This window comes from Pempheris klunzingeri, chromosome 13 (assembly GCF_042242105.1).
Source record: "Pempheris klunzingeri isolate RE-2024b chromosome 13, fPemKlu1.hap1, whole genome shotgun sequence".
NCBI classification, from domain to species: domain Eukaryota; kingdom Metazoa; phylum Chordata; class Actinopteri; order Acropomatiformes; family Pempheridae; genus Pempheris; species Pempheris klunzingeri.
The window spans coordinates 13,535,469-13,548,342 of NC_092024.1; the positions used below are offsets into that span (position 1 = coordinate 13,535,469).

Consider the following 12,874-nt stretch of genomic DNA (forward strand, 5'->3'; position numbering starts at 1 on the left):
AACAGAGTTCATTCTCTAGCGCTACAGTGTCCATATAGCCACATGAGATCAAAGACAGAGGAGCAGTGGCACTGTCGCAGCGGTAAGCTGTTAATTTAGTTTCACGGCCTCGGTTCGTTTGCGAGTGATGTGAAATAACTTCATGATAAAGTTCAAAATCAAAATACATCTGGGCAATCAAAAAGTGAGCAGCTTGTTTTCCATATTCACAGCCTAGTGGTGAAATGTAAATAGATCTTATTTAAATCAACAAAGTTAAATCATGACTGTCTCACTCGGGGAGGAGAAAGCAGAGGACGAGGGGCACCTCAGAGCCAGGAGAGTACAGTACAAGTAGCAGCACAACTGGAAACACGGCAGTGGAAAAGCTGAGGTCATCGCGCTTCTCGTTCTGCATTACATATCTACAGTACCATGTCCTGTGGGAACAGACAACTGTGTGTATCAGGAGGCCCCAGTGAGAGAGAACAGTGAAAGAGAGAGAGAGAGAGAGAGAGAGAGTACTAGAGTTTGTGTGAAGGGGGCTCAGGGGGACCGAGCAGCAAGTAATCTGTGGCCCTCTCAAGTGGCAGAGAACAGGAGTCAACAAGAGGACACCGTGATATGATAGCCAGGGGAAAACAGGGGTCCCAACCAATTGGGCCAACCAGCCTCCAGCCATACTGGCTGTAGTATCAGTAGGAGCCACTCCCAGGGCCAGGTCCTCAGTGGGCAGACATGCTGGCAGCAGTGATGGGGTATAGTTTTCCATTGGGGCTTTGCTTCTTCCCCTTACCAATGAGATCATCCGGAAACAGCAGAAAAATGGGGAGCAGCAGCAAGTCATCGCTGATGTCAGGGAGTAGAGCTATTAAAGGTTTACTCAGCCTTTCTGGGCTGTTTTCACAGAATGCTTTGTGTGAAGCATGTGTGAAGAACAACTGCACTGCTCATTATTATTACTATAATATGAAAGTACTTTGCTTTGATGCAGATCATTATTCTCTTTTCCTTGTGGTCTCTTTGCATTCCCCCTATTAATCTTCTCTTTATGCCATGTCTACCTCAAAAGTTTCTACCTCATCATGTCTGTGAACACCTAACTCAGCATATACGCTCGCTACCGATGGGAACATGGTGTGCTGGAGAATTTCAATATTACACTCTGCAGAGCCGTCAGTTTAGACTTCAATGGTTGCACCACACCAGATGTCCCATTCAGCGGCGGAGTGCTTCTGCACCGCTGAATGGGACAGGGTGCAGACACCGTTTCCATACAGGGAGGTTGCAAGAGCAAGGTTACATTTTACACAGCCTGAGCGGGCATGTTTAAAGGATCTTTTTACAGGCATTTCGAACCAGACTGCTGTTGTTTTGTGAGGTCAAACTGAAATTAATGACGGACATGACCCTATAAATGTATGTGTAATCAGTAAGCTAAACAGCCGACAGATCAAGACAGAGGGTGCAATTTTTGTCACATGCATCTTTCCCCTCTGAAAGGTCCTTATTAACTGGTCAAATCATGTTTACAAATTCATGAGGGATCAGACGTAATAGCAAGGAGAGTAAAATGCGGCACCATCACGTCCACTGAATGACTAATACTACAATGAGCTGGTGGATGCAAAACACAACCATAGCTCTGTCTCTGTCTCCACCTCATGGTACTCAGAGAAATGACAAAGGCTGTGGTGATGTCTTAGTGCTGATTCAGATTTTCCAACCTAAACACTGAACCTCAGTTAAGCAAAGTTTAATAACAGTGTGATTTCATATATTGCATTATGTTTGGATGCTTTTTAATAACTTGAGGAAATCTTAAAAATGAGCATTTCAACTGAGTTATGAATATAGCACTTGTAAATATTCATTGTATTTACGTGGTAACGGTAGTCCACCACAGAGACAGGTAGAGATAAGGCATTATTCTCCATCTGAAAAAAAAATTGGCATCTGCCACAGCATTGTCATCTTTCATGGTTAGAAAAAATCGGATGTCAGACACATCTCTCACAGGGGGCCCCCCATCTCCAACTGCTGAGTGGGCATGTTCTCATCTTCACTGTGTGATTTGGTGTTCACCTCGGGCCCACAGCAGCGCAATCCTCATATGGATTCAAAGAACTGTCTACTTAATCACAATACAAATTGTCCCGGTTCTGGTTTGAATACAAGATTTTTTTTTTGTTTTTCAGTCAGTGAAGTCCCCCTGGTGCATATGATCTGTCTATGAGGCTCACTGCACTTGATCAAGTGGGCCAGCCTTTCTCTGTGGGGATTACCCATCAAAGTGGAAAGCAAAGGTAACTCAATGCCTTCCGCAGACAGTGATTGATGATAGCGCTGTCTCATAACGAACTGCACCCCCACAACAAGTCTCGCGCATGGGAAATGCTAATTGAAATGCTGTGTGTGCATAGATACGCTTTTCAGCTGTAATACAAGCAAGGTGTTACAGCAATAAAGGGATTTTAGCATGTCGCAAGAAAGTGAACAACCAGATGGCAGCCAACTATGAAGCAACAGAACTCACCGCATCCTTTGTGTGTCTCGTCTTCCTAATAGAAGGCAGGATGTCTTGGCTGTGGGGAAGTAAGGAATACGAGAATCAAACATATTTTCTCTTTCTTTTTCACATCAAAATCGGGATCTGGTGTTTATTTAAAACATGTATATAAAACTTATTTTATCAACCAAAAAACATAGGTCTGATACCCTTCTAACAGGTTGTTTTCCCTGGTCACATTCCTGCAGGGGACGCACTGCTCATATGGGAGAGCTTTGAACTTTTCCGCACCAACTGCGACATAGTGCTGGTTGTTCTCCAGTTCAGCGGGACAGCAGACCGGACATCCATCTAATGTGTACAGCCTGGGAAGTCAATTGTAGAAGCACCACATATTGGAGCGATATTTTGTCAATGTTTGAACCATACTATATCTTTATCCAATAACATTATTATTTTGGATACAGAAGTGACATAAATGTCTCAAATATTGTTTGAATGGTTAAAATGTATGTATTACCAATAAATATTTTCAAAAACCCATAAAAGTAGTGTACACTACTTAACTCCTGTGAGTCAAATCATTAATCACTAACAAATTTTAAAAAATGTCCACTCTTTAAACTGACTGGGAATTTTCCCAGTCTTGTAATTTCTTCTAAAAATTATTTAATTATTCAGATTTCATTGCAAACACAATGAAAGACATTATTTGTGTCATGATTCATAGTATAACTAAAACAGAAAATTTAAAAAACCTAAAAATGTGTATTATTTAGAGTTGGGTCTATCGTCTTAAAACAGAAAAAATACTGATTATATTTTTGCACGCTTTTGATGGTAGATGACCGATTTAAAACTATATGGTTTCATAACATACTCATGTTGGATGTTACCTGTACACAGCACCAGTGCGAAGACGCACTTTCTCCGTCACCATGGCTAAGACGTTTTCCCAGCTTCTCAGGGTGTACTTTGGGATCCGTATTCGAGCTGGAGAAGCTAGGACATCTCCGTTGGTAAAGACACTATGAAGCACCGCAAACAAATGAGACACAAAGAGATTCAATCATTGAAAAGGACACATGAAGAAAATTGTATTTATTTACTAAATAACACAGCAAAGAACACTCATGTTTATGCTTGGGATTACTTTTCCCCATTGTGGCCACCTTAAAATCAACACTCACTTTATTGTGCAAGACTCATCTGTAGTTCTTTTCCAGCGAGCAGAAACTACTATTCTGCTGTGAACAACAGGTCGAATCTGAAAATTTAAAAACAGGGGATCAGAAAATGCACCAGTGAAAAATAAGGAATGAGGCATTTTCAGGCGCCTGACTCCAACACTGATGTAATGTGTGATTACAGGTCCCACATTATACAGCATCTGGAAGAAATAAAGGTTACACTCTCATCACTTTCAGTACGACTGCTGAAACACAAAAGCCTTACCTGCTCTTTTTTCTTATTCTGTGGCTTCTTGACTGTTATCTCACAATAGCTGGAAGGCATTAAAACAAAACAAATCATGTAAATGATTCAAACCAAGGCATCAGGTGCTACATGTGAAACCCATACAGCTAACGTTACTGGAGGTCTATAAAGATATATGGAGGACATCTCTGCACCTGATAGCGCCAATTGAATTAAAACACTTATGTATAGAAAAACAGGTTTTACTGCTGAAGGTCGAATAGAGGATGCTTTAAACATCATGCTAACTGGCCCGCAAGACAGCACATTAAACTCAAATTTAAACCTTATTAACGACATGTATGTGTAAATGGAAGTAGGCTATTGAAACCGCCGAGCACTTAAGTTAATGAATCAGATAATGCTGTTTCAAGGAGTCCGGAGCACCAACCCACCCAACAAAACAAACATTACAGAAAACCCTCACCTAACATAAAGTTAGCTAGCTTAGCGGTGAACTGGCTGATATGAATGCACCACAGGGCCCAGGGTGGAGCTCGTCCTCTGTCAGTGTCCTGACCTCCCTGCTGTAGCACTGACCCACAAACACACATTACAGCAGACTACCTACTTCAGCTTCTTGAACGGCTCATTTCCGGCTGCAACGTACACACTCCCGTGCTTCAGCTCGTCCAGTTGCTGAACTTTGTGGCCCTGTCTGGGAGTGTACAGCCTCCTCACGGCGCCAAACGGAGCCTCCACCTTTTTGGTCAGAAAGGTTAATAAAGCGTCAAAGGTTGACACCTGCCGCAGATTCACAACTATTTTCCTTCCGGGGAAGAAAGCGTCTCCATTCCTGTATACACTTATAGTTTTAGTTGGCGGTGGTTCGCCTCTCTTTGTTGTGCCCGGCATAATTAACAGCTAAGCTAACAGAAGTGGTTAAAAGAAGGGGGGGAAAAAACAACAATGGCGCTTGGTGTCAAAAGTAAATGCGCCCCTGGCAGGTGTGTAGAGCCTCCGGAGACGTAACTGGAGATAACATCTGATATGGAAACCAATTCCTCCACATAGGAGGTGTAGCATCGAGAAACCTATCCACGGTGAGTGTTGTGGTTCGCTAGTTGGCTCCAGTTGTGACAAGCTTCCGTTAATTTAGTGTTTGATTCCGAAACTTGTGTGTTTCCTTGGCAACAAGCAGCGGAAATTAACAGGCCATGTAGTCAGTATTATGGTAATTATAGCAGAGTAATTTAATTAGAGTTATAGTGCTTCTTTTAAAAGTTATTTGAGGACATTTTGGCCCTGAAGCTCCATCTCTGTGCCCTCCAGATTAGTGCATTTCAACTGAATGGAGAAGAATGAGCCATTCATTTTGGAGACTCACCTGTTGATCATGTGTTGCTTTGCATTAAAGTAATTTGTGTACATTACAAATAGTTCTGACCATTCAGGAACAGATTCAGGCTCCGATACAAATTCACAGCAACAAGCCTTGATATTTCATACACTCTGTTTCCTTAGTGAGCAAACAACTGGCCGCTACATCTGACATGAACTGGGGGAGGGACATCCGGTTGGAGTATTAATGGAATAAGGGTCCGAAACACTGGAGACAAAGAAGTGAATCCATTTATTTGTTTAATCACACAGAATTCTATGTTTAATATTTATATTGCATATATGTTTATTATGTGCACCTCATACCTTTACCACTCCACTTTTCTTTACACATTTATTCAAATCTGTCAGGTGACTTGTCGATCACACTTCTACCTTGTCTTTCCTCAAAAGACAAGTTAAACTTTACTTATTTATTACAAAAACAACCTAAAGCATCATTAATTACTTCCAAAGTGGATATTGAAGTGGAAACAATGCACAGTGTGTTTTTCCTCACTTTCCACTGTAGCCATATCTCCCATTTGCAGTCCATTTTCTCACTACAGAATGTCCTGCTGTCCACTGTTGGAGAGAGTTGTCCAAATTGTTTACCACAAAGGTAACCAGAGATTGCACTAACAATGGCACCTAATTGGTTTATGCCAGACAACTCCTGGTCAATTAAATGCATAATTCAGCTAAGCATTAATTATTCATTTCTTAAGGGACTGGTGTTGAGCTTTATTAGGAGGCCTCCATTATGCATATTCAAATTCTTCATGGAGGGACTCAATAGGATATCATCTCAGCTGGGATGCCCATACTTAAAAAAAACAATAGCAGCCAAGCCTGTAAGACAACTTCTATTAATCACTCAACTAAACCATAGAGGATTTACAAAGCTGAAAATGCCATATTAACCTAAAATACATAATGTCTTCTTTTTGTCATGCAGAAAACATAGTGCTGTCATATTGTTACCAAGTGTGATTAATTTATTATTCTATTAAACTCTCTTGTGTTTAGACAGAACATTATTTTTGAATAATAGTCTTGTCACAGCGAATCTGTCGGTGTTAATTTGATTCAGGAGAAAATCAACACAAAATGCTTCTGTGTTTAGTCCACATCATCAGATTTCCCTACTTGGTCTCAGCTTAGATTTAAACTTTTTTTCCCCAAAGCAATATTAATTGAGTCCAAATAATTATCACAAAATTCTGCTGTGCAATTTTAAAATCTATATGGTGTTTTGTTTTGTTTTTTTGCCTCAGTGATCTTTCTTTAACACAGTGTGTGATTACTCCAAGAAAAGACTCCTGCGTTGTGGAGAATCAGAGAGTAGCAGCAGTGGGTGAGCTACCTTTGTCATTTTCTCACATCATGTAATCGCTGTGCACAGGTGGTTAAAGCTTCCCTGTGGAGTTTCATTGTAAACAAACCAAAGTTATGTTTACCTTCAGCACCTAAATGCATCGTGTGTGACAGATGTGATGATTGCATTTCCACTGCCCCTCGGGGTTTGGATACAGAGCCATGTTTTCAGAGTTGTGGCTATGCTTTAACTTTCATACGGTTCGTGTGTACTTTAGCTGAGCAGAAATGACATTGCATACACAGTATTCATGCAATATCACAGCTTTTAAACTTCAGTAACCAATAGAGGTCCAAGCCCAACGTTACTTTTTACACTGTGGTTTTTATTATAGATAGCTAAATGTGTAGACACCTTTAAAACAGTAGCATTAGCTGTTTCCACAGAAGATACTTCACAGCAGGAAAAGCACAGGTGTAAATAAAAGGAATTATGGCTGAGTTTTTACTCTTTCAGCATGCGGGTCCTCGTATTGTGGATTGTGGCTCACTGTCACGCTGTCATGACTTATTGGGACACTGGAATAGAGCAGCGCCACTGTTAATGTTATTAGTAACCCCTGTGCTTTTCCCTCCATGGCGAGTCAAAATGTCTCCAGTAAAAAGGCCAATGGAGCAGCCGTAGCCACTTTACATCCCAGTGTGAGAAATGGTCCTAATGCAGTGTAAAGTTCATCCACTGGGTGGAGATGGTCTTACACTGCTGGATTTGGTTCAGCTGCTGCACTTTGCTACAAATATAGTCCGCTCAGGGGCACACAATAATGCACAAATACTATCTCTCTAATTTAAATTATCAGTGAACATTTATTTTACAACAACCGCCACATAACTTATAATATGAATTTTAATACAGAATGAATATTTTATTCCATTTCTCTGATTAAAGGCACCCAACTGGAACCCAAATCTGTCTTTCATTTCATGTTTTATGCACAAACTACGGCTTCATTTGTTTACTTGTCTTGTTTGTTGATGGCACTGTTGCAAATATTTTGTGGACATTTTGCATAACATAAAAACTCAATACATTGCCTGGCATGCTGTTTGAAACACTAATCACAGGGTATGAGATTAAGAGTGTGCCCAAAACAAGTAAAATTCTCACAAAAGAACAACAACTCTGGATGATTGGTGAGTTAAGAAAATAAATAGCTTATGAGCTTATGAGGGAAGTAGAAAATATACTAGTTTGCACAACTCGTATGTCATTTTGTCATACTATTTACATATGGAGGATAAAGCACAAACAATACATCGTTTGTTCCATTATATTTATCCACTCCTTCAGCAGTCTCTCACACACAGACTGCACTCAGACACTGTCCTTGTCAAATTCACAAACAAAATACATGGTAGGGTGGCACGCCACATCAGTCCACTCCCCAGAGGCCACCATCTCAGCACAGTCCTCATCGTCATAGGCGTTGTTGGGTTCTCCTTTCCTCCATTTGCTGAAGGTGGTCATGGGAGAGAGGTCCACGTAGGTGAAAACGCCCTCACGGTGCAGGTCATGAATGCCAATGTAGACTCTGTTGAGGCCTGCTTCGGTTATGTAACCTGCAATGGCCGTGTTGGCTCCCTCATCTTTGGGCATGGCCAGGTGCCCTCCCCTCGTCTGGCAGTAGCCCTCAGCGTCAGAGTAGCGTTTCTCCTCCTTCACCAACAGATAGACCTTACTGTCTGTTTCTTTAATGCCAGCGACAGCTGCAGGGGAGGGCAGTGCTGAAAAATGAGCACTTGTATTTCTATAAATTTCACATTAGACATGCCCAGCATTTGCAGTTCTGTGAGGATAGCAAGTGAAGCAATAGCAGAGATACAAGAAAACACACAAGTACTTTTACGAGGGAATGTTAAGTTCATACCATTTTTAATGAATTTCAGCTCAGAGGAGAGCTGGGCCACAAGAATGTCCATTTCTCCAATCATCTTTCTCATCGGTGTGCACTCACATGGAACACCTGATAAGGCAAAAATGTGTGGGGGGGGAGGGGAGCGGGGGTTACCAGACGGTTGTCTTGATTATAATCAATCTGCAATAAACTGTTTTGACAAACTGAATTACACTTAATATCTCACCTGGATCTCCATTAGGACCCTGTGGACCTGCATCCCCCATGTCACCCTTTAGCCCTGAGATACCAAATGTAATTACTCATAAAACGTTAAAAAATACGAATTCATTTCTAAACAACAACACATGGAGAACATTTCTAAATTTCCTAATTACCTTTAATTCCACCCGGGCCTACTTTTCCATAACGTCCCATAATGCCTTTTTGACCTTTAAGTCCAGGTTGACCTGAGAAGAAATAATAGTTTGTTACTATTCAAGAAGACCTGCGTCTTTCATATTAAACACAAATTCTGCACCTTAAAAGAAATCACAAATTAAAGTTAATGAAAATTGCTCTTTACTTCCACCACATTCATTCAAACGCTGAGTCTTTGTAAACTCCTTTTTAAAAAGTATGTGAACACCCTCCGCTCCTAATTAGGTCTTCAGTAAACATTTGTCCGCAGCAGTAGATTCCACAAATCATTTCTCCTCCAACCTCTCACCCAAAAGTAAACACTTGGCCATCTCTGGATGGCCTGGCAGTGATGTAACAGCGCATTATCAGCCCGAGCAATGTGATCTTTACCCCCTGTTCTTTTTCGTTATAGCTTAGTTGCAGTGTTGGGGAGTAGAAAAGAGGAGATGCATAATTTTGGGTGTAAATGCAAAAAATGTACCCATCTCTCCAGGAGGGCCAACTCTTCCTGGTCTCCCCGGTGCCCCTTTTTGTCCTTTCTCTCCTGGTTCACCTTTTTGCAGAAGAACACAGAGAAAAAAATAAGAGGAAAACATGAAAACAGACTTGATTTTTTTGTTTTTCTTTGTATTATGTAGGTGTGACAGTATGTAGAACAGCATGCCTTTGAGTCCAGGGACCAGAATCTGAACGGTGCAGGACTCCTCTGCCAACTGCTGTCCATACGATGTCTGTAGTGCTGGTAAACTCAGCACAGACATTAGCATTATGGGCAATAACAGCTTCTCTCCTACCATCCTTTACATGGGCTGGGTGATGGGCTACACTGGAGATGAAGGGAGATGAAGAAAATACATTGTCATTTCACAAAAGAAAAAAAAAACTAAATGTGACCAAGGATGTCTTTCAGAATTACATTTTGTTTCAGCAACAAAACAGTAATTCCACAAGTTAAGTCCATAATTTATTCATATAAAGTCATTACCCATTACATCATGTTTCCAGGCTACTGAATTCCTGAGAGAGCACACCCATGCTGTGAATATCCCATTTTGATAAGAACCTATACACGCAGCATTTGTTTCACACATGCATACGCAAAAAGAACTTCATAAAGAGATTTATTTATCCTGAGAAATATTTGGTAGTTGAAAAACTCCCACCACACTTTTGAAGACACAGATACAAGTTTAAGAAAGAAAATAGTTGTTTTAAATCAAATCAATAAATCAATCCGTTGATATATTCTAGATCAATCAATGCTTGATGCAAAGAGCTAAACCAAATTGTTATTTCCCTAAACCACTGATTGAAACATATTCAGATTTTTTTTTGTGCTAAACCTGTATCACCTAAATGAGGAATAAACAATAATCTCTGAAAAAACTGGGTTTAACTGAACAATGCGTTTCAAAATCTGCATGGCCTACCTGTAGAGGTATTTCAGGACAGAAGTACAGAAGTATTGCCAGCTTGCAAAGGCTTGCAGGAGTTTTGAGCGCTGGTGGTCCTACAGAAACATTTCATGTTCCTCCACAGCACAGAATGCGTGTGATAGGGCATTCATAAACAGTTCACAGATAAAGTCCAAAGCAGCTGGGGCCCCGCAGATAATTGGCTGGGAAAGCAGTAGTAGTCGTGACTGACAGTGGCACTCCCTCAACTTCTAACTCTATCAGACATTTGGAAAAGCAAAGTTATCTACAAAACATTTTAAAGAATCTCAGAGAATCTTTCTAACATCATCTAATAACAATGTAACATTTATTATTAGAATTTATCCTAACAAGTGATGTAGCCACTGTGAACTTCACTATGTAGCTTCACTATTGCTTTACCTGTACTTCAGTTTGTTTGGGGTGCTTGAAATGTTTCATTAAAAACAAAAATGTTATAATGAGTTGTGTCTGGTGCATCTCACTGAAGGTGCTAAATAATATCCAGGTTTCACACAAATATGATGATACTTCCCTTGTGTAGCATTTCTGCCATTATCATTTCATAAGCGTACTGGTTCCTTGTGATGATCAACTCTCCAGTGCACCACTTCTCTTCTCTTAACTCTTGTGTGCCTTCCTGTAAGCAAGTTAATTGGTTTGGGATTTGGCTTCACATACACAGATGTGGTTACACCCCCTCTGGCCACCTGAGGGAGCCATTGTCCAAGCAAGCCCAGTAGTGGCCATCTACATAAACCACAGGGCTGAATCCTAAATGTACGTTCACTGATGCTTTTTTTTTTATCTGCAATACATCAGTCAGAATTAGTGTTACTGATACAAGACATGATCAAAATGAGAAAAATGTATATTTTCAGACTTTAAATAAATTCTAGCATTACACATTAGTGTGTTTATTCATCGTGACCAGGTTGAAGTGGAAATAAAATAGTGGATGGTGGTTCTATTCATATTTGTACAATGGCCTTGTGCATTATTTAGGATGGCATGCAAATACTAACTTGGACTTCTAACTTGTGAACAAAAAATGTCATGTTAATATTCACATGCTGTCATCTGGAGTCGGTAATCAGATATGGTTCAATACAGGGGTATCAGATATCCTAATTAGATTTACAAACCCAGTGGCGGCTTTCAATGGTGGATTGGATGTCTCCTTCAAAAATCCCCCCAAAAGTTTTAAATTACCGCCCTCTCAAATATTCATGACTCTCAAGGCAACATTTGCTGTCTTTTCATTGCAGCTAGTGAAGTAGTTGTGTGTGTTCAATTTATCTTCAAGCTCCAATTTGATGGTTAAACAAAAAATACTGTAACGATAGTGAGTAGTAAAATGAACTTAAAAATGTATTTACAGTGCATAAACTGCATGTGCTGATGTATAAGTCCAAGCAAACAGTTATCATCTTCTTGTGCTTGATATATTTTATTTACTTTAATCTCTTCCTTACCATAATGTTAAAATTGGATGTTGCAAAAAAAAAAGTCACATGTATACTTTGCTAAGGGGTTTGTCACGTTGCTGTGTTTGCGTTTGGAAATATGTCTGTGATACTGAGTAATAGGATTTTCTCCTCTGCTGCAAGGCGGGGTTTGGTGCAGCTGTCTGATTTTCTACACTCAAACGCAGCGTGTAAAAGCTTCCTGACACGGGGTCTTCCGAGCAGCACCTCAACGCACCTTCGGCAGCGTACGGTCACAGTGACGTCACCCGCGCTCACCGGAGCAGCCTGTCACCCAGAGGGTCCGTCCGTCCGTCCGTCCTGAGCCGCTCCGGGAGGAAACTCCGGGAAAGTTGGACTACTGCTGCAGCCACACATCCGCATGACGGACTTAAAACTGTCGCCCTGAACGTCCATTTGACTGTCTGAAGGATTCGAGCCGTAAGTGTCGCCGCTTTTGTCCAACTTCTACTTTTTTTTTAAATATATTATTATTATTATTATTTTTTAGGTCAGAAACAGATGCAGATGCTTTGTATTGTCTCTCAGTAGCCTGGGTGTAGTGAGTTCAGTTGCTGTGGTCTTTCTCTATCATTTTATTAAATAACCAACAAGGCTTGCCTGCATTAGTGGAGCGTTAGTTTGCTCCTACAGTGGTCATAATGGTTCATTTATAAGTGGCTTAGTAGGTCTAGGCCCCTTTGATAAGTGTAAATTAATTTAATTAGGAGCTTGTTTTGAACTGACTTGAAGAAATATTCTGTTGATATACTCTTTGTGACAGCACAAAAAATATTATTTTGTTATATTCATAGCATCCTTGAAACTTGATATCCTGATAAATGTGGTTACATAAGCCTTATTTATTATTATTCTTTTTTTAATGATGTCTAATCTTTACGTGCTGAATTCTGCAAGTTCAATTTCAATTTTGCCACCCCTCAGCCAGGTCTAAAAATGAACCTTGTTGGTGAACCTGGTTATTTGAAGCTAACACTTATGACACTTATCTGTCCGTGCATCCCATGCATTTTCATGTCCCTCCAGCCTGGT

At 40.5% G+C, this 12,874-nt stretch overlaps 2 protein-coding genes across 3 annotated transcripts in view; both read right to left on the reverse strand.

Annotated features, from left to right (window-relative positions):
* Nucleotides 1-4,819, reverse strand: part of LOC139211980 (doublecortin domain-containing protein 2C) — an 85,137-nt gene extending 80,318 nt beyond the window's left edge. Inside the window, exons 1-6 of the mRNA XM_070842414.1 lie at nt 4,536-4,819; nt 3,944-3,992; nt 3,679-3,755; nt 3,385-3,516; nt 2,698-2,853; nt 2,516-2,564 (exon numbers count right to left, since the gene is read on the reverse strand). Coding sequence (XP_070698515.1) covers nt 2,516-2,564; nt 2,698-2,853; nt 3,385-3,516; nt 3,679-3,755; nt 3,944-3,992; nt 4,536-4,819 — 747 coding nt within the window. The remainder of the gene's footprint in view (nt 1-2,515; nt 2,565-2,697; nt 2,854-3,384; nt 3,517-3,678; nt 3,756-3,943; nt 3,993-4,535) is intronic.
* Nucleotides 4,820-7,495: 2,676 nt separating this feature from the next.
* On the reverse strand, nt 7,496-10,455 carry colec11 (collectin sub-family member 11). 2 transcript variants are annotated; one of them, XM_070842613.1, is made up of 7 exons: nt 10,350-10,455; nt 9,584-9,745; nt 9,401-9,472; nt 8,895-8,966; nt 8,744-8,797; nt 8,530-8,625; nt 7,496-8,368 (listed from the first exon to the last, which is right to left on the reverse strand). In XM_070842613.1, exons 2-7 carry the CDS (start codon nt 9,714-9,716, stop codon nt 7,977-7,979), a joined length of 819 nt encoding a protein of 272 aa, XP_070698714.1. In that variant the 5' UTR covers nt 9,717-9,745; nt 10,350-10,455; the 3' UTR covers nt 7,496-7,976. The 2 variants fall into 2 exon arrangements, with proteins under 2 accessions (XP_070698714.1, XP_070698713.1); XM_070842612.1 differs by having other exon boundaries at nt 7,496-8,386.
* Between the last annotated feature and the right edge of the window lie 2,419 nt (nt 10,456-12,874).